At 52.0% G+C, this 23,497-nt stretch overlaps 2 protein-coding genes across 5 annotated transcripts; one reads left to right on the plus strand and one right to left on the minus strand.

Annotated features, from left to right (window-relative positions):
• Window positions 1-779: 779 nt before the first annotated feature.
• PFKFB2 (6-phosphofructo-2-kinase/fructose-2,6-biphosphatase 2) lies at window positions 780-13,894 on the minus strand. Of its 2 annotated transcripts, XM_062509748.1 has the most exons (14): window positions 13,819-13,894; window positions 13,125-13,250; window positions 12,923-13,019; window positions 12,538-12,604; window positions 12,324-12,398; window positions 12,150-12,206; window positions 11,595-11,719; window positions 10,926-11,133; window positions 9,826-9,972; window positions 9,147-9,251; window positions 8,384-8,513; window positions 7,360-7,422; window positions 6,777-6,850; window positions 780-3,892 (listed from the first exon to the last, which is right to left on the minus strand). In XM_062509748.1, exons 1-14 carry the CDS (start codon window positions 13,880-13,882, stop codon window positions 3,869-3,871), a joined length of 1,362 nt encoding a protein of 453 aa, XP_062365732.1. In that variant the 5' UTR covers window positions 13,883-13,894; the 3' UTR covers window positions 780-3,868. The 2 variants fall into 2 exon arrangements, with proteins under 2 accessions (XP_062365732.1, XP_062365731.1); XM_062509747.1 differs by lacking the exon at window positions 780-3,892 and having other exon boundaries at window positions 6,402-6,850.
• A 623-nt stretch (window positions 13,895-14,517) lies between these two features.
• Window positions 14,518-19,162, plus strand: YOD1 (YOD1 deubiquitinase). 3 transcript variants are annotated; one of them, XR_009934002.1, is made up of 3 exons: window positions 14,518-14,754; window positions 15,303-16,080; window positions 17,412-19,162. XR_009934002.1 is itself a non-coding variant. In XM_062509593.1 (3 exons), exons 1-3 carry the CDS (start codon window positions 14,547-14,549, stop codon window positions 17,442-17,444), a joined length of 942 nt encoding a protein of 313 aa, XP_062365577.1. In that variant the 5' UTR covers window positions 14,518-14,546; the 3' UTR covers window positions 17,445-19,161. The 3 variants fall into 3 exon arrangements, 2 of the variants coding, with proteins under 2 accessions (XP_062365577.1, XP_062365578.1); XM_062509593.1 differs by having other exon boundaries at window positions 15,303-16,003; window positions 17,412-19,161; XM_062509594.1 differs by having other exon boundaries at window positions 15,303-19,157.
• Window positions 19,163-23,497: the final 4,335 nt, after the last annotated feature.

Raw genomic sequence — 23,497 nt, forward strand, 5'->3', positions numbered from 1 at the left:
GAAGCCCCACATGCTCAGATCTGGCCCCACAGAGAGCAGCTTCAATTCTGCAATTTAATTCAATTTATGGCCTTGACCAATAAACCATCAACCCCTCCTGAGCAAGAAGGAAAGAGTTTATTCCACCCCCTGAGCAAACACTGCAAAAGTGAATGCAAGCCAAGCAGATGTTGAAATGGTTTGGTTTTCATGTATGGAAGTGCCAAGTCTCTGGAATAACCCTTGCTGAGCTGCTCCACTGAAACCTCGGGCACACTGAGGGGTTCCTCAGCAGAGCTGCTTCAGCCCAGGGCTCAGAAAGCCATGGCCAGCATTCCAAAAGGTTTCTGCAGCCAGCCCCACCTAATCCCATGCTGGAGCTCAGCAGCTCAGGAGGTCCCCGGGAGATGAACACACAGAGAATTCCAGAATGGTTTGGTTGGAAAGGACCTTAAAGCTCAGTTCCATGGAAATCCTGAGATTCTGAGCTCCAGTAACAACACCCTTAGAAGCGAGAAGGGAACAGCAGCAGGGTTTGAGTCCCTGGTTTCAACTCAAATTCCCAAAGCAGAGGACACCTGCCCATCCCTGCAGGCCCTCCTCCTCCAAACACATCCCAGAGACTCCCTGAGTTCCCCTCCTCCTCGGAAAACCAGCACACAGTGGAGGGCCAGAGCAAACAGTGGAAAAGAACAGAGGAAATGATCTGTACTTTTTAAAGTCTCTTTATTGTAAATAAACACTGACAGATATTTATGCTCAAGTGCACAGAGCACACAACACACAGCACGAGCTGACAGACACTGCAGCATTTTAAACCTAAAAACAAAAACCACTTAGAAGGCAGCAGAACAGGGAAGTTTACAAGCAGCTGGGTAAGGTCCCTCTCACCAAACACTGCAGCCAGAGCTGCAGCTGCAAACAGCACCCAGGGACAGGGGGGACAGCAGGGGACAGCAGGGGTGGCACTGGCTCTGCTCACCCAGAGCCCCTCAAAGGGACACGGGCTGAGACTTGGGGACACCCCTCAAGGCAGGTGGCCCTGGCCAGGCTGGCTCCTCTCCTCCCTGAGCTGCTCCTCGGCCCCTTGGCAGCCAGGTCAGGCTCTTCCCTGCCACCCACCCGAGCTGGGAAGGGGACACCTGGCAGAGGTGACAGCTCTGAGGTCACAGCACGTGTACATAGAGCAGCCAGGCTGGCTTTACCTCTTTCCCCCCCATTTTTCAGTTTTTTTCCAGAGATGGAGCAGTTTTAGCCCAAGTGCTCCTTTATCTCTGCAGTGACACACAGGGACAGGCAGGTCCCACAGAAGGTGACAGCAGCCACCACCACCTGCTTGGAACAGAGGCACAGAAAGCCAGGGGGTCACAGAACCACCCACTCCTGGGGAAATGCTCAGCAAAGTGCCAGGCTCACATCCACACCTCCAAAATCCACCTGCACAGCTCCAAAACCCACCTGCACACCTCCAAAATCCACCTGCACACCTCCACCTGCCCAGCCCAGGACACTGATCCCACTGACAGCACGAGCTGCTGCTGAGCTGTTCCACCAAAAACATCTCAAAAAACCCCATTGTGCAACGTTTGTGTATTCTGGGGTGTTTGCACGCCCCGTGCCAAGGAGATCAGGTGGTTTCAAGGAAATCCCTGGCACAGGGAGCTGCCAGGAGATGCCCACAGGCATCACCTCAGCCCCACAGCCCCGAGGGCTCAGCAGGACCCTCAGGGCAATGATCTGCTCCCAGGTCTCTGCTCCCAAATCTCTGCTCCAGACCCGTTTGCTTTAAAACTTCCCAAGGTGAAAACACAGGAGGAAAAAGCTTTAATTAAAGCAGTGAAGCACAAAGGCTGCAGAGAAGGATGAAATTCCACCCCACAGCCACAAAAGGGACCCCCAGCCACCGATCCAAACTGCAGAACATCTGATTTTCAGCAGTGATTTAAAAAAAAAAAAGAAATGTCACGACCACCAACACATCAACAGCGACATTCACAAATCCCAGCAGGTAAAAATATAGATTTTTGTCTCCTTACAATCATTTACTGCTCAGTGATATGAACATAATGCACTCTTCAGTGAGTTATCCCAGCATTTTTGTGCGTAAACATCCTACAGTACATTTTCCACTCCTTTTTCCCCCAGAGCAGGAGGGGTTTGGTCAGAGCTGCCAGCCTGAACAGGACGGGTTTGTGCATTCAGAGCACTTTGGAGTGTGACAGCGAGGACTGCCATGGACAGGCTCTAAATCTCTTCCTTCAATATTTAAATTTTTTTCTGGTTTATTTCTAAACACAAAAACATTCAAAACCCAAGATCAGACCTGGGAGGAAAAACCTGAGGAGAAAACCTAATAAAAACTCAATTTCTTACCACCAAATTTCACTCCTCTGTGGCACAATTGCTTTAGATCAACACATTTTTCTGCTTCTCAGAAATCCTGAGGGGTCCAGATTAGTGTCTTGGTCCTCAGTTTTATGAAATTACAGCTCTGGGAGTGTTTAAAACAACCAAGTTTGAGCTCAAAATGCCCAGGTAAGCCTCAAGCTCCGGGGTTGCTGAGCTCCTTCACAGCCAGGGCACACCTTCCCTGCTGTGGGTACACCCAACATTTATTTACACATTTAAAATAAGCAATTTCTGGGGACCAGAATTGCTCAGATAAATCCTGGAGTCACCTGGGAACAGCAGGTCCAGAACAGCCTCGTGCTCTGTACCCAGATGTTCCTTTCTTCACCCAACCTGAGGGTCCTGCCCTTATTGCAAGAACAGCTGGAGTGGGGTGAAATGGAGTTTGGCAAAACACAAGTCAAGACTTGTGGGAGGGAACTGAAAATTTGGGGTTTGGTGGGGATTTAAGGATTTAAGACACAGCCACACAGAGCTGCACCACCTGTGCTCTAAACTCTAACAACAGCTTAAAACCATGAAAGGCAGCATTGGGAACATTCACAGCATATTCATAAGCAAGTTAAAAGCTTGTTGTGGGCCTCAAATTTGGTGTGTTATAAAGAAAACTGATAAAACCCTTGTGCTTCCTTGCAGACCCTGCCCAGGAGCCCTGCTGGTCCCAGCCATGCTCCCATTTTCTGGAGTGAATGGATAAAACATGCCCAAAATGCAGGAAAAACGAGCGAGAGGATGAAGTTTAGGTTGGGATGAGAAGCTAAAATAGGGCTTGAGGTGGGATTTAAAGCCCTGGGAGCTGTGCAGCTCCCAGAGAGGGGCAGGAGGGTTTATTCCCATCTGCCCCTCACAGCAGGCAGCCCCTGGGATGGATGTGCTGACCTGGGTGTCACATCCAAGCAAAACTTCCCAGGGCAAAGGAACTGGCTCAGCCTGGGGGATTCACACCAGCACTCACGGAAGGGAAAAAAAAAAAAAAAAAACAAAAAAATCAAACCCTACCTGGAGCTCCCTGGATGGCTGAACAACAGAAAAAAAAAATTGAGTTTGAACTTGGAAATAACTTGGAAATGGTAGCGGGGAAATAAAAGCTCGGGGGTTTGGCCTGGAAATGCCTCTTCCAAAGAAAAGCTGCCTCAGCGAGTAAAACCATGATTATTTTGTCCTCCCACTGTGGTTAATTTTGGCACCTGGCCAGGAGGAAAGACGTGGGACACTATTTCAACACCCGGGGATGCGTTGGCTTACGAGCGCTAAAAGCGGCTTGGAAAAAATCTCCAAAATAAATCTTCCCCAGCCCCGTGGACAGACATTCCAGCATTTGGAAAGAAAAGACACAGACAGGCTCTAAAATCACAGTTTGAGGCAAGTACTGGCCAGGGTGGCTCGTGGCTCACGGTGCTCCAGGGATGCTCCAGTCTCAGCTCCTGGCTCCTCCTGGCCCTGGAATTCCCAGCTGGATCCAAAGGGAAAACAGGAACCCTTACACTGCTAAAGTGGCCATTTTCTGCAGGGAAAAGAGGAACAGGAGAGGTCACAGCAAGGAAGGCAGGAGAGGGGAAAGCTCAGCACATGGAGAGCTGAATCCAGCTCCACGGAACTGCTGCCCGTGGCAGGAACCACCTGAGGATTTACTTCATCCCTTCCATCCACACACAAAGACCTGCTGCACTCTTTACATCACCCTTCAGCCCTCCTGAAGGGTTTCCCCACGGCAGCCTGAGCCCACACAAGCTCAGAGTGGTGGAGGAGCTCAGCAGTAACGAGGCAGGTTGGTTACTCAGGGTTGCTCACTTTTATTTACCTTCTCCATGGGAATCACACTTCCAGAAGCACCCAAGAACCATCACAGTGACCATCTTGCACATTAACCACAACAAACACTTAAAGCTTTGATAAAACCCCTTCCTCTGCCTCTCTCAGGGCCCACCAGACACCAGAAACACACTCAGGACACTGAAAGCTAACAAAACACCCACGATCCAGTGACTCCTGCAAAATCCCTGAGACCAAAAACGTCACCACACCTTGTCCTGGGCACAGGGGACACACAGCTGGGACCCTGCCCTGCTCAGCACCAGCGTGGAGCCACCCCACGTCCTGATCCAGGGAGGGAGCAAGCTGGGCTTCAAACACAATTTGCTGCAGCCAGCACAAGCACAAGCACCAGTAAGCCCAGTTGGAGCCCCTGGATCAGCAGGCTCAGCCCCCACTGAGGTCCCCCACAATCTCAGGCTTTATCCAGCACAAGATTCCTTCTGCTCCATGGGTTTGCCTTTGCCCAGAGTGGTTTCCATGCAACACGAATCAAGAGAAATCCGACTTACTAACCCCAAAGAGAGCACACCCAAGCTGCTTGCAGTGGCACTCAAGGGCAAGCATTTCCCTCTGGAGGCTGCAAAGGAAACAGAGAAGCACAGCAGGGCTCATAGTGCATCTTAAAGGACACTGAAATAGGAAAAGCAGCAAAGCAAATGAGGGGAGGAGTGAAGCAGCCCCAAAATTTCATTTTAGGCCAGGGCAGGTTTGTGTCACAGCAGGAGGTGACAGAAGGCAGGGACACCACTCGGCTGCAGTAAAAAACGGGGACAAAGAGGGCATTTGTAACTTTTCCAATCGGGTTTTAGTCCAGAAGCAAAACCCTACCCAGAATAAACCCCCCTGCCCAAAACTCGTGGCACTGATGGAAAGCTGCCTGTGTGGAGCCTGATTCTGAAAGACTGGCACCACAATTCCAGCTGGATTTTTATGTTTTGGGGTTGTTTTTTTTTTCTTTTCCTTGATCCAATCCAGGCTGGGTAATTTCCAGGCAGAAACAGAGACCCTGCTCACGACCCTGGCGTGGATTTCAGAGAGGAGCAGGAGATGGTGGGGAGGGGGAGCAGAGGGAAGGTACCACCTGGACAGTGACTTCCAGCTGTGGCTGCTCAGCCCCTTCTCGAGCTTCCAGGGATGGGAGAGGCCCCAGCAGGTGCAGGGGTTTGCTGCCCAGGCTGTGGTGCCGCGGGCGCTTTACGGTGTCGGCGCTGGCCCGCGGGGTAAAGCTGTTCCTCCTCATCCTCACAGGGCTCTGCCTGCTGGGGAGGTCGAGCTGATCCCACACGGACACAGGGAATCACCAGGAATGAAAAGGGGGAAGCAGATTTTAAAGCCACGTCACACACCTGCAGCACCCCACCCTGACTCTCCCAGTGACCCCGCACGGGGCTGTGCCTTCCCCAGCTTGGCAAACAACTGGATCCACCTTGGACACAACTGGAAAGTGATTTTTCAGCAGTTTTACTTCCCTTTGGGACATTTGTTTTGCTTAGGTGGCTCTGATTTGGTTTGGTTTGGTTTTTTCTTTATTTTTTTTTTCTCTCTGCACAATCAGTTCAGGGGGAAAAAATAAATAAGCAAATCGAAAACTCTCCCTTCTTCCTGTTTCTTCTGCCCCAAAGCAGCTGTGTTACCCAAGCAAAGCAAAGAACAGAAACAGCCTCCAAGTAGGCAGCAGTGATTTCCATGCAGGGATCACAGAGAAATTGGAAAAGTGATAAATCCCAGAGTGGTTTGGGTTGGAAGAACCTTTAAACATCACCTAACCCAAGCCCTTGCTGTGAGCAGGGTCATGCTGGAAACCACAAGGACCCACACAAGTCATGCCCAAGGTCCTCAGTTTGGCATTTGGCAGCTCCACAAACCCTCCAGCCACAGCTGCAGGTTCCCAGTTTGCCCAGTCCCCTCGGCACAAAAGAATAACCAGTTCTCAGCCCAAGAGCTCTTGATAAAATACAAAAACAAAAAGTCAAAATGTACCGGAACCATCTAAAATCAGAAGCATTCAGACTTCCTGTGAGCCAGCAGAGCAGAGCTGGCTTGTGCTCTCTAACTGGGGGAATTAATTAGAGGCAATCACTGAGGCTTTCCCTGACAGTCCCTTTGGAAAACAGGGTTTGCAAAAATCAAGGACCTCAAAGATCAGCAACTCCCCCAGGTTTAGGATGTGGTTACAAGGTCAACAGTGATTTAAATAATGGTAGAGAGAGGATTTCAGAAAGAGAAAACTCATCAAGGCAAGCAGAAAAATCCACTTTAACACTCTTGCCAAGTCTTTTTGAAATAACCTAGAAGCATCAGCAACAAACACTGCACTGAAATCTGAGAACAAGACCTGGAGTTTAAAATCTCTGCCCTAAATTTGCCCATTCTGCTCCTTTACAACAGCTCTGAAAAACATCCCCCCTGGCCTGGGAGGCACTAATGCACCCTACAAGTAATTCTGCTTTTGGGGGTTATTTCTGAAGAGAATCTTGCTCACTGAAAGCCCCCAGGCAGTTCTAGCAAGTGTTTAAGAGGGTTTGTGAGTTATTTTGGAAAAGGTGGAGCCAGAGGGGTGCAGCAAAACTCACTGAGTTCAGGGAGGGTTTGTCCCGGTGGGTGTTCACTGCTTCCACATTCAGGGTAATTGTCTCCACTTTGCAGCCTTCACCCAGGAGAAAGAGAGGTTTATATGAGTAATTTATTTAAAAAAAAAAAAAACCAGCAGGGAAAGCGAACAGGAATCAATCTCTTATTTATAAAAATTAACACAGCTCATAAACCCACAGCTGACCCCACAAACAGAATTTTACACTTTACCTGGTGGTGTTAAGTGTGAGAGCACAGCCCTGCATTATCTGGGCTGCACAGAAAAGCCAATTTTAACTGAGTGCACCCCAGGTTTGGAGGCACAGCCTTCCTCACCCACAGGGAAAATCCAATTGTTTAAAAGAGAGGCCAGGGGAGAAGACCCTGCACCCCCAACCCTCCAGAACCCTTTTCTAAGTTAATTTTTTGTAAGTTAACCAGGAAATAACCTGTTTGTGTATTACCAGAAGCTTCTAGAGCAGAGCCAGGTGCTGCCACACATGGACACAAACCTGCCCACAACATCCCCACACACAAACCAGGAGAGGAATGAAAATTGAAAATTAAAATAAAGCACTTATTTACCATAGGCAACAGGTGTGAGCTTGAGAATGGTGTGGAGGGGGCAGCGCAGGTAGGGCAGCTCATCTAGGGCAGAGAAAGGTGTTTGGGGTCACCTGGGATGCCACAGCCCCCCTGTGCCCTCCCCAGCCCCACAGCAGCAGGGATGTCCCTGCCCATCACAGAGGGGTTGCACTAAACCCTTTTAAGGGTCCCTTTCAACCCAAACCATTCTAGCACTGAATGGAAATTGTCCTGGCAATAAGAGCCTGTGGATGGCACCCAGACGTTGACAGCAGTGAGACACAGAAAAATCAGAGCACAGCAGCTGCAGATGAGACAGGAGCTCGACCAGCTGGCTCAGGGCTCTCCAGAATTTGGCAGTGCTGGGTTAAGGGCTGGACTCAACCCTCTCAAAGGGCTTTTCCAACCCAAACAATTCCATAATTCCATTTCCAGTGCACAGGGCCAGCCAGAGGAAACCTCTCCAGCAGCACACGGCTGGGAAAGCACCTCAGCAACAGCTGCCATGAGTTCAGAGCTGTATTTAAAAGTTTGTGAAGTTTGTTAGAAGTTTATTAATGTCATTAAAAGTTTTATGAAGCTCTAGTGCCACTCACTGGAGCTTGCAGCAGTGTGTGTGTGCTTCCAGGTGTGTGTGCAAGAAATCAGCATTTCCCTGGGATGGAGCACTCCTGCCAACACTTCCAGGCCACTGAGGCTCTTGAATTCATCACAAAACCTTTTCTTTACAATAAAAACCAGTCCCCTTCACATTCTGTAAGCACTGCTGCTGAAAACAACTCCAGGAACAACATCTGGGCAGGAAAACAGCAGCACATCCTCAGGGAGCTCCTTGCACTGCTGCAGTGCAGGGGTTAAAGCACTCCTGAAACCTTTCCTCCTTTTTTAAACAGCCCTTCCCTCGTTTAAAAAAAAAAAAATAAATTAAAAATCCACCCAGTCATTACAAACCACCCTCCCAAAAACCCTGTGAGGGGAAGCAGGGAGAGAAGCCAGCCTCAGCATCATCCCTTTATTTTTGTACCTGCACTTTTGTCAAGAAAATAAGCCAGGAGACACCTCATAACTGCCTGGTGGGAGATGACCAGGACATTGCCTTGCCTTTCCAGCTCCATAATTACTGGCTCCAGGCGCTGCACCAAGTCCTGGTAGGACTGGAAAACCAAACAGGAATTGGTCAAGGGGTTGTGTAAACACAGGGTTAAAGCAGAGGTGGCAATCAACAGCGTCACATTCAGGGAAATATCAGTTAAAGCAGCAAAATGAGGAGGTTATGGGTGATGTGGTAAAAATAGTTTTTAAAAAAAACAACAAAAAAAGCCAACAGCAGAAAGTGAAATTCAGGGTCAAACCCTCAGACTGTGGGAGGGCTCAGATTACTGGTACTCAATGAGTGCAGTCAGGAAAGAAACCAAATAAAACAGTAAACGATTCACTTAAACAGTGAAGTAAACCCAGAAAATACTCCAGGCCACACCCACGATAATTTTGTTTCCCAGATGGTTTCTCAGTGACAATTCAGGCCTGGGATGCAGAACCCCCTCAGTGTCTGAGAGCAGCATCCAGCAAGTGGCCAAATTAATGGATTGAAAAGCATCATCTGCACACCCTGCTGAGGGAAATCAAGAAACATTTCCCCCAAAAGAGAATTGGGGATCCTAATGCTTTCAGTTTGAATGCAAATATTGGCAGAATAACTTAAAATTGAGTTAGCTTTAACTCCAATCCACACATAAATGTTTGTTTCACTTCACTGTGTATTCCTGTTTTTTCTTTAGGGTCCTCACCTCCCCCCCAGGATAACGATAAAGATATTTCTCCTGATCCCTCATGGCAAACTCCTCTGGATACTTGGCTTCAATTTCTGCATAGGTCATTTCTTCACAGACCCCCTGAAGGAAGGAAAAACTGGTTACCACTGGTTACCATTTCATCAGAGGGCCAACAACACAACAGGAAGGGAAGGAAAAGCACTGGCTGAGATCAGGGATCCCTTTATGGCATGGAAATTTTAGGTGCTGCACCTGACCCAGCCCTGCCCCTGGTGTGGGTTCCAGGGTGGTTTGAAGAGGCTGGGCTTTGGTTTTATCTCAAAACCAGAAAGGATAACACCCCTGGTGTTTGCCAGGGATGAAAAATGAGCCCTCGCTTCCCCAGCAACCACCCTGCAATTTCCTGACAGAATCAGAGTGGGAGCAGCAACCTTTGCCCAGCCAGGAGGGTGTGACAGATTTCTGGGATGTTCAGTGTTATTTTCCTCCTCCACACCAGCTGGACCTGGCAGCTCTGAACACTCTCAGCCTTGTACCAAACCGCCCCAAACCTCATCCTGGATGGCTGAGGTCCATGATACAAAAACATAGCTATAAACCAACAGAAAACAGCTGGCTTTAGGGCGATTCATTTGGCTTTAAACATTACTTCCCACCTAGAAAAGCTGAGGTTTTCAAGCAGCCTGTCACTCACAGCATCGATCTCGTTGAGGATCTTCCACTGCTCGTACAGCACGCCCAGGGACTCGGCTGTCTGGATTGTCCTCTTCAGCTGGCTCGTCCACACCTTCAGGTCCACGATCTCCTGCTCCTCGATGAACTTCTTCAGCGCCTGGGAAAACTGGGGAGAAAAATTCCAGGGAGGTTAGGAGGGTGATGCCTTGTTGAGCTCCCTAAAAACAGAGGCCAGATAAAATTGAGAGAATAAAAGCAGTTGGATTTACTGAAGGACCTTCAGGTACATTTTGGGCAGACAAAGCCCCCCCAGGGGCTACATCCAAAATGGACAACGGGTCATGGGTTTTCACACTTTTATAAGTTTGGTCCACTTGCATATTGGGGTTAATTGTCAAATTACAGCTTCAGGTCACAAAGTCCCATCGTCCTGGTCTGCTCCCTTCAATTTACCATCGTTTCTGATTTTGGGGTAATGGGAAAGCTCAAGCTGGAAAAGGATTGTTTTGTCTAACCACCCTGCGAAGAGAACTTGAATATGAAGCTCAGAGTCCCCCACCAAGTCAGCAGAGAACCTGAGAAACACGAAAGCTAAATCTTGAAGGCATCCTCTGTATTAGGCAGCCACCCCAAGGCATCAGCCCCAGCTTGCACGGCACAGGCACAGCCCCAGGAGGGGCTGCTGGGCACGTACCTGCTTCCCCCGGGCTGACCCGTACCTGCTTCCCCCGGGCTGACCCGTACCTGCTTCCCCCGGGCTGACCCGTACCTGCTTCCCCCGGGCTGACCCGCACCTGCTTCCCCTGGGCTGACACGCACCTGCTTCCCCCGGGCTGACCCGTACCTGCTTCCCCCGGGCTGACCCGTACCTGCTTCCCCCGGGCTGACCCGTACCTGCTTCCCCCGGGCTGACACGTACCTGCTTCCCCCGGGCTGACACGTACCTGCTTCCCCCGGGCTGACACGCACCTGCTTCCCCCGGGCTGACCCGTACCTGCTTCCCCCGGGCTGACCCGTACCTGCTTCCCCCGGGCTGACTCGTACCTGCTTCCCCCGGGCTGACCCGTACCTGCTTCCCCCGGGCTGACACGTACCTGCTTCCCCCGGGCTGACACGTACCTGCTTCCCCCGGGCTGACAGGCCGGAGTCCCCCCCGATCCTGCCCACGAGGTTGTACTCGCTCTCCCCGTGCCGGCACAGGTAGATGGTGCGAGGCTGCACGTGGATGTTCATCAGGTAATAAACGATTTTACTCTGGATGTAGTCCTGGACTCGGTTGACCAGGAACCGCTGGCCCACATTGATGACTTTAATGAAGGAAAGATCTCTGGAGTCGACATAAAATAAGAATGCCCACATGGATGGTTTTAAAAACGAGGCATGAGCACCTGCGGGTTCACCCAGCTGCTCCTCCTCTAAGAAAGGCAGGACAGGCTCTGAACTGCTGTGCTTAAAAATCCTGTCCTGGGAAGGTGGGGAGGCTCTGGCACAGGGTGGCTGCCCCTGGATCCCTGGCAGTGTCCAAGGCCAGGCTGGACAGGGCTTGGAGCAGCCTGCCATGGTGGAAGGTGTCCTGCCCACGGCTCTTAGGGAAGGGCTTTGAGATCCCTCCCGACCCAAACCATCCTGTGATTCTGCAGCACACAGAGAAAAATCCCTTCAAATCTCACTTGGGAGCTGTGATTCACCTGCACACAGTCACACCTGAGGAGAGCAGAGGTGTTGGAGCCCCAGACAGCAAAGCAGCTCATGTGCCAAGGACAAAGTGCACCTCAGGGATTTGCTTACTTGTCGTTAGCATCCGGGTCCAGAGGCTGGTAGGTGACCTTGTAGCACTCGATCCTCTTCAGGAAATCATCCATCACGTTCTCCCGGTGCCTCTCTGGGTAGTCAGGGCTGGAAACCTTCACCTCCTGCCCAACAGACAGAGTGAGTTAAAGCAGACTCAAGAGGGAACAAAAGCAAGGATGAATAACATTATTCCCCTCTTTCGAAACAAATCCACATTGTTTAACGCTGCCCTGAGGAAAAACCTGCTCCTGGAGAGGAAACAAAGGGCGACTCTTCAGGCTCTGCGGCGCTTGGCCCTGACAAACAGCGCTGGCTCCAAGCTCTGCCTGCCCTCCCTCCCTCTCCAGGACAGCGCCTCAAGGTCACCCATTCCCTGGCTCCATTTGATTTCCACATTCTCACATAACGGCATCTCTGGCTTTTAATAAACCTGCAAATCCCAGCTGCTTATTCTGCAGGTGAAACGTGAGAGGGAGGCGTTTACAGAGCTCCCCGTGAGCTCCCCGAGCCCGTGACCTTGAGTTCCCCCAGCCTGGGAAGGGCAGCACGCACCAGGATATTGGCAGCGATCACCTCTGGATCATCACAGACAGATTCCACGAAAAACACCTGGGGACAAGGCAGGGATGCACATTTCAGAGTCAAAACTCGAGAGCTCCTGCACCGGGGAGCCACAATGTCCCTCAGGGTAGCCACTGCAAATTAAACACACAATTAAAGCACTACCTTGAAAGAGTTTTCCTTGGCAAAATTTAAGATCAGGTCCCGTCGTTCCCGAGTCGTGTTGGTCGCATCAAACACCTGGCAGAAAATGAGGAAGGAGCACTGAGCAAGTTTATCCAAAAACTTTGAAACCTCAGCCCCACATCAGGTCCCCGAACACTCCAGGCAGCTCTGAACTGCCCTGATGTAAAACTATTTTTAGTGCAGAGGATCTTACAGCTATTTGCCCACACTCCTCCAAGAGATAAGACTTCACATCTTCCAGAGCCACCAAGGCACAGCGTCTGCAGGACAGAAATAGGGATGGTCACGGCTAATGGAAAGCATTCCCACAGCAAAGCTTCTGAGCCAGCAGGGAAGGATTCAAACAACTCCCTCCCACCCTTGAACCCTTCTAAGAGCCCCAGAGATCTTGGGGTACCCCCACCTGAGCTTTGTGCCAGCCCCAGACTCCCACACCCATCCCTGGCAGGATCCCTGCACAGGCTGTGCTGTTCCTTCTCCCTTCCACAGGCACTCAGGGTTATTTTCTGCTGCTCACACACACAGCCTGCCAAGACTTCGGTGCCCCCAGCCCTCCACGGACCGTGACAGGGACTCACTTGCGGATTTCCATGGCCTCTTTGTTGTCGTGCCTGAAGAAGTCGTAGGACTTGTAGGACTTCACGGCCTCGCGCCGGTACACCCCTAAATTAAACACTTCACACACGGGAGAGGAGAGCGTGAGAGGAGAGCATTTCACTGGCAGGTGTCACAGCACGGGGCAGGGATGTCCCCACACACACACACACACACACCCCCCACCTTTGGTGGGCACCCCGATCCAGTTGAGGTAGCGGGTGAGCTTTTTGGACATGTAGGTCTTGCCCCGCGCAGGCAGCCCGATCATCACGATCAGCGTCGGGGAGTTGGTCATGTAGGAAGCCCATGCTGCAAAAATAAAACCCCAAACCACCCCAAAACAGCATCAGCGGCGCTGCAGAGCACAAAGCGAGACCCAGCCCAGCGTCATCCCAGCTCCCGGTGGATAAAGCACCTCCGTGCATCTCGCGTTGTGTCCTTGCCCTTCATGAGCTGCTGTGACCACTCCGTGGTCTCCCAGGTGTTTGTGAACGAGGCGGAACGGCAGCACCGCTGCCTAATGGGGCTTTTAGCGTTAAAAGCATTTACCGCCCGGGCAGCAGCCGTCAAGGGCGAACCAAAGATGCTTTTAACAAAACGGTCACGTTCTCTCAGCAAACAGCCCGAGCAAGCTCTGAAAACGCCCGTGGAGAGGCAGATTCGGGGGGAAAGGCACGGGATGGGGATGGATGCAGCACCAGGGAGGCCGCGGGCCAGAGGGACACGGTACCGGCGGGCGGGACAGCCAGGACCGGCAGCGGGACGGGGAGGCGAGGTTCGGGGCAAACGCGCTCAGCCTTATCGCCCTCCCCACATCTCTATAATTTCTTTAAGGACACGGAACGCGCATCCTCCCGCCGGGGCCGGGGGTACTCACAGCACTGCTTCTCGCCTGCCCTGCCCCGCGGGGCCCCGGGGCAGCCCCGCGGCACCGCTGACATGGCTCCGCGCCTCTCCGCGCGCCCCGCGGCATGCAAACCGCGTGCAAATCACATGCAAATGACCGGCGGAGCTCGCACACGGCGGAGCGGGGACGGAAGCCGGGTCCCGGCAACCGCACACGCGGGAAAAGGGGCGCGGCGGGGCGGGAAAACGGGCCCGCGTCACGCGCGCGGGGGCGCGCGCTCTATGCAAACGAGGCCGGGGGGAACCGCGCGCTGTATGCAAATGAGGCCGGGGGGCGGTGGGCGGGGCGAGAGGGGGAGCGGAGCGCGCGCGCCATGCAAATTAGGTCGGCCGGTGATGACAGAGGAGGCGGAGCTCGAGCTTTTATGCAAATCAGATGGGAGGCAATCGCCGGGGAAGGGACGGGACGGGACCTCACGGCGACACCTTGCGTTATGCAAATGAATGAAGATGGATGCATGCAAATTAAGCGGGCGGCGTCGTCCTCTTTATGCAAATGAGACTCCCGGAGGGTTGTACCGATGGCACGCGCGCGGCGTCCGGCTCTATGCAAATGAACCGCGAGCTATGCAAATGAGAGGGCGCTCCGATTGGCCGCCCGCTGGGGGCGAGGCGCGGCGAGTTCTCGCGAGAGCGGTGGGGAGGGGGGCGCGGGCCGGAAGCGGAAGCGGCGGCGGCCGGTGCGGCGGCGGCCCCAGGATGCTGCGGCTGCGCTGCAAGGCCCGGAGCGGCTCGCACGCGCTGCCGGGGCTGTCGCCGCACTCCCGCCTCCGCGACATGCAGGCCGCGCTCGCCGCGCTCACCGGAGTGCCCGCGCCCGCGCAGCGCCTCCTGCACGGCTTCCCGCCGCGCAGCCTCGACCTCAGCGACGGCGAGAGGCGGCTCGGCGAGCTCGGCATCCACTCGGGTGAGGGCCCCGCGGGGAGGAGGGCGGGGGCGGCGCTTTGTGGGTTCTGCCGCCCCGCCGGCCGCAATTATGTTAATTAAAGAGGCCGTGGCGCACACGCCCCTCATCAAGCGGCGGTCGGGCCGGTTCCTGCTCCCGGGGGAGGTGTCAGCACCCGGCTCGGTGCCGGTGGTGCTTTGGCTACGTCCCGGGCGTCCGGAGGGAGAAGCGCGCGGGGCTGGAGGGGCCGGGGACCGGGCCACGCCAGGTGAGTCCCGCGGGGACCGTTGCGGTGCCACCGGCTGTTGCTGAGGCTGTTTCCCAGCAGGACACCGAGCTGCGGGAAACGGGCGGAGCTGTCCGTGGTCAGGTTGGGTTTGGAGCAGCCTGGGCTAGCAGCTTTGGCAAGGGTGGGAATGGGTGGTGTTTAAAACCCCAGATCGTTCCACGATTCTCTTCTGTGATCCTCAGCAATGACAGCACAGCCACGTTGTTGTGTTTAAGGAGCAGCAGCAGCTTGAGGTCCCCCCTTTATGTCCCTCTGACCTGTCCCTCCTCCTGTCTGGCAGGTGACACTCTCATAGTGGAAGAAGACACATCCAAACCCGAGCCTGGGTCGCCCGTGGTCGCCAAAAAAGCAATGTCCCACCCTGTCAGGGAAGCCGTGCCCGTGCTGGCCAGGAGGGTGGTGCCAGCAGACAATTCCTGCCTGTTCACCAGCGTGTCCTACGTGGTGGAGGGCGGCGTGTACGACCCCGGCTGCGCCCCCGAAATGCGCAACCTCATTGCCCAGATCGTGGCCAGCGACCCCGAGTCCTACTGCGAGGCGGTGCTGGGCAAAACCAACAGGGAATACTGTGACTGGATCCGCAGGGAGGAGACCTGGGGAGGAGCCATCGAGGTGTCCATCCTGTCCAAGTTCTACCAGTGCGAGATCTGCGTGGTGGACACGCAGACCGTGCGCATCGACCGCTTCGGGGAGGACGCGGGCTACAGCAAGCGCGTGCTGCTCATCTACGACGGGATCCACTACGACCCCCTGGAGCGCCGCGTGCCCGGCTCGGACGTTCCCCCCCAGACGATTTTTCCCAGCAGCGATGACGTGGTGCTGGCGCAGGCTCTGGAGCTGGCGGATGAGGCGCGCAGGAAGAGGCAGTTCACGGATGTGAATCGCTTCGCCCTGCGCTGCATGGTGTGCCAGAAGGGACTGACGGGACAGCTGGAGGCCAGGGAGCACGCCAAGGAGACTGGACACGCCAACTTCGGGGAGGTGTGAGCTCAGCACGAGGAGGGTGCCATCGACTACCTCACCGCTCCGGAATCAAATTCTGGAGTCTCAGATAAGCTGTTTGTAATCATAAAATTCCGTTCACAGAGCTTGAAAAGCGAATTAACTTAATGGTGGCCAACGCACAGGATTGGGAATAGGGGATTGGGAATAAGGATGGCACTTGGGCAGGTGGTGGACGGTGGCAGACACACCTTGATTTCATCACCTTCTGTGTGTGTGTGTGTGTTTGTGTGAGATCTGGGCAGACAGACAGAGCCAGGCTCGTCCAACACTGGTGTAAAATCCACCTCGGAGGTGCTGAATGTACATTTTCAGGGTAATTCAATTAATCCGAGGCTTTGGGAAACACACGTATCAGCATCATTTACACTGAGAAAAGGGAAAAAAACAACCCCCAACACTGAGAATTAGGCTCTGCACACATGAGTAGCTCTCAAAGGGGAAGCTGCTCTTGTGGTGCATGATTTATAATGGAAATATCAAGTCCAATATCAAAATACAATTTGTGGTGAAAAGAGGGTCTCTGAGCTGCCCTGTACCATCAGGAATAAACTGTGTAGTTTGTGTGCCGAGAACTTTAGGGAAAGCAATGGCCTCTAAGCTTTAAGGTAGCCTTTAAATTAATGAGTAGATGGATAAGTGTTGAATAAAACTTATTAATCCTCCCTAGGTAGTTTTTAGTTGCTTGAAAAATAACTCTCAGCCCCCTGGTGTTTACACTGCATCAGAGCATAAGCATGTTTCCTGGAATAGTTGGGATTCTTCTTCATAATAGCATTTGAAATTCCTGCAAGAGGGAAGTGAGTAGTTAGGGAAGTGACTTAATTTGCATCTGTTAAATACATTGAATATTTTACTTGAGTAGAGCCAATCACGGCCATGGTGTTACTGAGCTGTTCCAGTTTCCAGATACTGTAAATGAGCACTTTAAGGTTGAGTTCTCACTCTTTGCTGGTAAAAAGTTTTGCCCTCTGAAGGCCAGAGCCACAAGGGAGGCTTGAAATTCCATCTGCTTTCTGCCTTAATGTGTTTGGTTTGTCACCAGTGACTGTGGAGTATCAACACTTTCATTGTGATAATGAAGGGTGCAGCTGAATAGTCAGAACAAAATAAGCTGGGGAAAGTGCCCCACTCCTTGGACTGTTCAGAATCAGGGAAGGTGAAATTGGTGTAATTGGAATATCTTACCTCACAGTGGGGTTGTGAAGTTTAACAGCCAAGTGCTTTTGAGGGCTTTTAAAAGGTGCTGTAAAGGTGCATATTACTGAAGGGGATTTATGTTGTTTTTTTTTTTTTCTTTTGAAATGCCTTGTTTCTTGAATTTTAAAATATCCTTTGCCTGCCATTCTTCTGTTCCTGTTTTGAGTGACCTTCTTTGCACTTTTAGACTGGGGAACAAGAACATGCATCTTCGGACTGAGGCAGAAATAAACCCACTTTCCACGTGGAACCTAAAACCCAGTTTGAAAGGCCTCTGTTCCCTCAGGCACCTGACCAAACTGGTGCAGCCACACCACCTTTTCTGCAAAAATCCTATTTCGAGTTCTCAGCAGAGGCTCCCAGTTGGATCTTGAAATACAGGAGGGTTTTACTGAAGAAAGAACATAATTACAAAAGTGCTTTGCTGACTTAAGGCATGAATAATTAAACAGCCTAGACTCACCCAGAGCACTATGGACCAGGTTTGTTTTTAGTTCAGTATTAAAACACACATTAGCACTGTTGGGAGTTCCCTATAGAAAGCCACTTAGCTTCCAGTGTTAAACCCTGCTCTGCTTGTAGCCTGTCATTAGGAAAAGAAAATAAAACCCCCGAAAAACCCAACATTAAACCCAGCCCTGTAGAAGCTGATGCTTAAAAACCTCCAGAAATACCTGCCAGTTCAAAGGAACTGAAGATTACACTGTGTTAGAACTACTTGAGCTGAAATACTGGCTAGGAAGGAGACCAAGAGACTGGCAAGCCCCAGGTGTGCTCTCAGCTTTCCCAGGGGAGCAGGGACGTGCCTGGGCCAAGGAGCTGCTCCTCCCCCTTTGCCATCTGTCCCATGGACACAATACCTACCTCACAGAGGTGCCCCACGTGTCTTTGGGTGTCTTTGAAACACAAGTGCAAGATCCGTATTTATTTTCTGCCTTGACTTTGGGGAGCAACCCTTAGATTTTAGCTTTGTGTTCTGGATGGATTTCTCCAAGTGTATAAAGCTTTTTTTTTTTTTTTTTTTTTTTTTGGTCTTTTCCCTGGTATTTCTCAGTTTCAGTATTTGAAAAATGAGCTTTATTTAATCCAGAGTGTTGAGCTGTGCTAGATCATGTTTGCACTGGGAACCTGCTAACAGAGAATCAGTTCCATTGGAGGGAGATGTGTCACTGTCACTGCTTGGATGTTTTCTTTTGTTGCCTAGAAAATAAAATCTCTTTGGTTAAAAAAATAAAACACCTGTAATTCGTGGTTGTAAAGGTTGGTATTGTTATAGGCCGACAAAGAAGAAGTCCTTGGTACTGACTACAAGAAAAATTTCTCCTTTTTCTCCTAAACTTACCCAAACAAAAAGCTATCTCCATTATTTAAAATGTAAAGTTTGGATAGATTTAAAGTACAACTCATTTTCTTTTTAAAAATTACTGTTAGGGTGGTTTTAGTACTTTTAAACTAGGATTTTCCTACCCTTAATGACACAGTCAGGGAATTATCCCAGAAATGGCATTCTTCTAGTGGTGGGATGAGCTCTGAATATCAGAATGGGATGAGATGAGCTTTAAGGTCCTTTTCAAGCCAAACCACTCTGGGATTCTGTGAACATATGATACCTGAGATATCAGGACTCAGCTCTAAAGAGACCTTTACATCCCTCCAGACTCTTTTATGCATTGAAATACATAAATTATTAAGTAGACTTCACAAATATTTGTCTCCAGTATTACACAGATCTACTCCATGGATGCAAAAGACCAAAAGAGCAGTCTGGGGAGAAAATCAGCAGTAACAGGAATTTCTGAAGGACAAACCTAAATCTGGAGTTGTGAGTGAGCTCCTATCAAAAGAGCACTGAGAAAAGGAACATCTTGTTCCCTGGTCCATCTGGAACCAGCACCTTTCCCTGGGCACAGTCCCAGCAGGGACCACTGTGACACTTTGGGGACAGTCTCCTGCAGCCATCCTGGAGACCTGGAGAATATCCCAGCTCTGCAACTGGGATCTTTTCTGGGACAACCAAAAACTGCCCAGTGGTGTGTTTGCCCTTCTTTTGGGAGGGGATGGGGCTGAATGAGGAGAGAGCAGAAGTTCTCCAGGTCTCTGGAGCACAGAGCCTGGAGCTGGGGGAGTTGTGAGCAATCAGACTGACACACGAGTGCTGAATCATCTGTGCTTGGCTGATTTCACTGCAGAACCCACCCATGGGCCAGCCCCGGGAACCTCTCCCTGCCAGGGAAACTCTCCAGAAGAGGAACTAAAAGTTGTCAGCTTGCTGTTTGGAAAATTGCAGCTGCCATGCAATTAAATGTCTGCCTGCATTTTAAATCAAACTTTGCATCCAGCTTTAAAACTGCCGTCAGGTTTGTTCCAAATAAAATTCCTCCAAACTGGGTGAAATCACTCGTGCTGTTTCAGCTGTCTGAGCACCAAATGCTCCCTGAAACAGGAATACAATGGAGGAATTAACAAAATCAAGTTGTCCAAGATCGCAGTGCCCATGCCTGTTATTTTTAATTAAAGTCAGGAGGAAAATGTTGGGGAACTATTAAAGCTTGAGAGCTGCCTTCTCGCTTTCGGTGTTATTGGCAAGCAGGCTGGGAACACCTCACCTCCCTTTTCTGGCTCTTTTCTGTAAAACGGAGATAACAAATAGAGCTCCTTGGCCATAGGGAGGATTAATGAGTGCTGTAAACAGGAGGCATTAACTACGTGCTCTTTTCCATAACTGATTTGTCAGCACCCAGCCTGTGCCTGCAATTTGGGCGAAGGAAAGTGCCCAAAAGTCCCACAGAGTCAAATAAATGTCCTTACCTTGACAGGAATTTTATCAGTGACGCGGTGTGGATGCTTTTCCTTCAGGGCCAGGCTTGAGTCACTTGTGCCCTCGTGTTTAGGAACAGGGTGAGGCTCAGCAGGGCTCTGAAGCTGCCAAAGTCCTTCCAGGGCACTGGGGAGTTTTCTCTGCATCATTTGACTCCTCACATAGCCTTCGTGCCATCTATGTGAAATCACACCTTATTTTGGGTTGGAGCTATTTATATAAGTTGGAGGGAGAGGAATGTGGAAAAAGAACAGGTTCTTTCTGGGCTCCTGATTCAGAGGAGCTCGAGATTTCTCCTAATGGGTGGTGACACTTTCCTGCCGCACACGGGGCTGCAGGCAGCCAGCTCTGCCTGTTTGACTGCCCAGATCGGAGCCCTGCAGGACGCCCCTGCCCCGTTCTGCTGCTCGCTCACACCCTGCTGGCAGTGCAATAACAAAACAGCCCCGGCTTTGATTTCCTCCCTCTCTCAGAGCAGCCTCAGCACCGGGCACAACCCAAAAAAACCCCGCGCATCTCGAATGCTTCCGCTTCAAATCAAAATTGTTGGTTAATTTAAGATCAAACCCACTTCATAAACTAATATCACATTTAAACTCTGTTGATGCTGTGCCATCCAGCACAACTCCTGAAGCACTGGCACCAATCCTGCCCTCAATTCCCCATTGTCACAACGCTCCAGAGCTCCAGATCTGCTGCATCCCCATCCCTCACTGCTGCAGGCCAGTGGGAGAGCAGGAGGGGCTGGGACTGTCAGCAGCCTCTGCTTTCTTGATTTGCTCTCCAGCACACATTCCCTTCTGGAACAGCACTTGGCTGGGCTCAGCATTACCAGTGGGAGCTCATCTGCTCTCCCTCCATCTTCCCGTGGCTTTAATTAGCTGTTGTTTCCACTTCCCCCTTATCTGGAGCAGGGAACATGTGTGGCAACACAGCCTTTTGCTAAAAATACAAATTAAAGAAAAATTTTTAACTAAATCATTGGAGCGTGGAAATGCGTATGAATCTGGCAGCTGTGTCAGCCCTGGAAATTTCCTGCAGGGTGTTTGGAGATTTGCAGATTTGCAGTGAGCAGCACCTTGTCAAGCAGGTACAAGTCCATGCTGTGTGTGGGGAATGGCCAAAGCATTGTTCAGCAGCAGGAAAAGCTCTGATTTTAATATCAGAGCCCAAAGAGTGAGAAGGAGGCTCTGCTGTTCCCTGCCTGCCCCTGCAGCAGCACCCGGGCTGGGGGTCGGTGTCACCCCGCACAGGGTGGGGACATCTGGGACCCTCTGTGGAGGAGGCAGCAGAGGTGGCATCCACAGCTCTGAGCAGGAGATGCCGCTGGAGAAATGCCTCAGCAGAGCTTCTGAGAAGGTGTCAGTGTGAAGATGAGTCTGATGGGCATCTCTGGGGGGGGGCTTTAGCTTTCACCAGAGCTCCAGGAACTGACCTCAGGCTGCCTGGGGAAGGAGTCCCCAGCACTAGGAAGGAGCTTGCAGAAGGTTTTGGTGCCCACAGGGAATGGTGCCAAGTGGGGCAAAAGCAGCTGCAGGTCAGGACAGGCAGACTTGGAGCTGCACAGACCTGGGCACCCCGTCCTGCAGCACGTAAATAAATCTGTGCTGAAGCTCCAAAACCCTTTCTGCCTGTCTTCACAACCTCCTTCCTTTGCAGGCAGCAAACTTTTGGCCTCTGGGAAGCTGTGGTGAGATGCAAGTACCAACCTGCCCCAGCCCTGGCTGTTTTCAGAGCTGAGCAGGAACCAGCTCCCAGCTCGAGCTGTGGCATCCCTGCACAAACCGGGAACCAGCTCCCAGCTCGAGCTGTGGCATCCCTGCACAAACCGGGAACCAGCTCCCAGCTCGAGCTGTGGCATCCCTGCACAAACCAGGAACCAGCTCCCAGCTCGAGCTGTGGCATCCCTGCACAAACTGGGAACCAGCTCCCAGCTCGAGCTGTGGCATCCCTGCACAAACTGGGAACCAGCTCCCAGCTCGAGCTGTGGCATCCCTGCACAAACCAGGAACCAGCTCCCAGCTCGAGCTGTGGCATCCCTGCACAAACTGGGAACCAGCTCCCAGCTCGAGCTGTGGCATCCCTGCACACACCACCTGAGAGCAGAAATCTGCTGTGGGTGACGCTGCTGGGTGCGAACGCCCAGCCAGGAACGTAATTATTGTGTGTGGGGCTCGGGTCAGGGCTCAGCTCGGTGCTCTGCTGTCAGCCAGCAGCTATGCAGCAGAACAGGATGTCGGATTAAGGAGTCCCCGGCCAAAGCCGTGCCCAGGACAGCAGAGGACAGCAGGGAAGTGGAGGAGCTGGGTGGCAGCGAGCAGAGCTCCCGGGCGCTGCCAGCTCAGAGCGGGTGCTGGCAGAGCAGCAGCCACGACCCAGCCTCTCTGTTTGAGGGTTTGAGGGGCTCAGCCACGCCGGGAGCCAGCCTGGAGCAGCAGGGAAGGTGCCTCGCAGGGCTGCAGGATGAACTGAACTCGCCCTGGCTGCAGGTGAGGGGCCAGGGATCGATCACCTGTCAGGACGTACCTGCAGAGCACCCACCTGGGCAGCACAGAGCCTTATCTGCAGCGGGGAGCGGAGTTAATGTGTAACCCAGCTGTGTTTGGTTAGCCCAGAAAAGCAAAGAAGTCCTGGGATAGGCACGGCCGGGACAAGGAGTTGGGCAGCACGGAACGACGGACGGCCTGGTAAAACACCAAAACTGATTAATAATAATTCCTGTTCCTGCTTGTCCTTTGCTCTCTTGTGCTTTTCCTGCTGGGGGGGCTGTGGTGAGGGGCTGGGGGGCTCTCTGTACCTGCAGGGCTCTGCTTTGGAAGGGTGAAATGTGGTGGGGGATTCGCCAGCGAAGCTGGACGAGGTGGTTTAAGAGTGGTGGGAGGAAAGCTGGGGAAAGCTGTGCTGGGGACAGCAAACAGCTCAGGCAGCTGCTGGGTGCTTCCTTTGCCTGCTGAGATAGGAGGAAATTCAGATCTGCCCCCGACCCCTTTCCCCCTGAGCTGGGATCCATCCCCTGGGCTGTCAGAGCTGGGACGGTGCCTGCGAATGGGGGTTTGCTTTGGGTTGTGTTTGGGACAAAGCCCTTTCCCAGGCACGAGGGGTCCGACTGCTTGGCCCCAGACACCAAAACCGAGCTCTTCTAACCCGGGATGAAGAGCTCGGAGTGGTGCTGGCTGAAAGAAAGTAGCCTCTTCTCTAAAGCAATTAGCATTAATTGCTACCCGGCAGCTCTTTGATGGCTTTTAAAGGACAGTTATGGCAACGGCCACAAGAGCTGAGGGACCTGGCCTTTGGGTTTGGATAAAAAATAGCTTCTTCCAAATTTGTTTTTAGTTGGGGAAGAGAGCTTCACCACTGAAACCCAGCTATAAAGCAGCTTTTTGAGTACCATTAAATCAAGCTCTCAGTCTCGTTTTTAGTTTGTGGCTGTTACTCACCACAAAGAAGGAACTAAA

Source organism: Cinclus cinclus, chromosome 27 (assembly GCF_963662255.1).
Source record: "Cinclus cinclus chromosome 27, bCinCin1.1, whole genome shotgun sequence".
Lineage (NCBI taxonomy): Eukaryota > Metazoa > Chordata > Aves > Passeriformes > Cinclidae > Cinclus > Cinclus cinclus.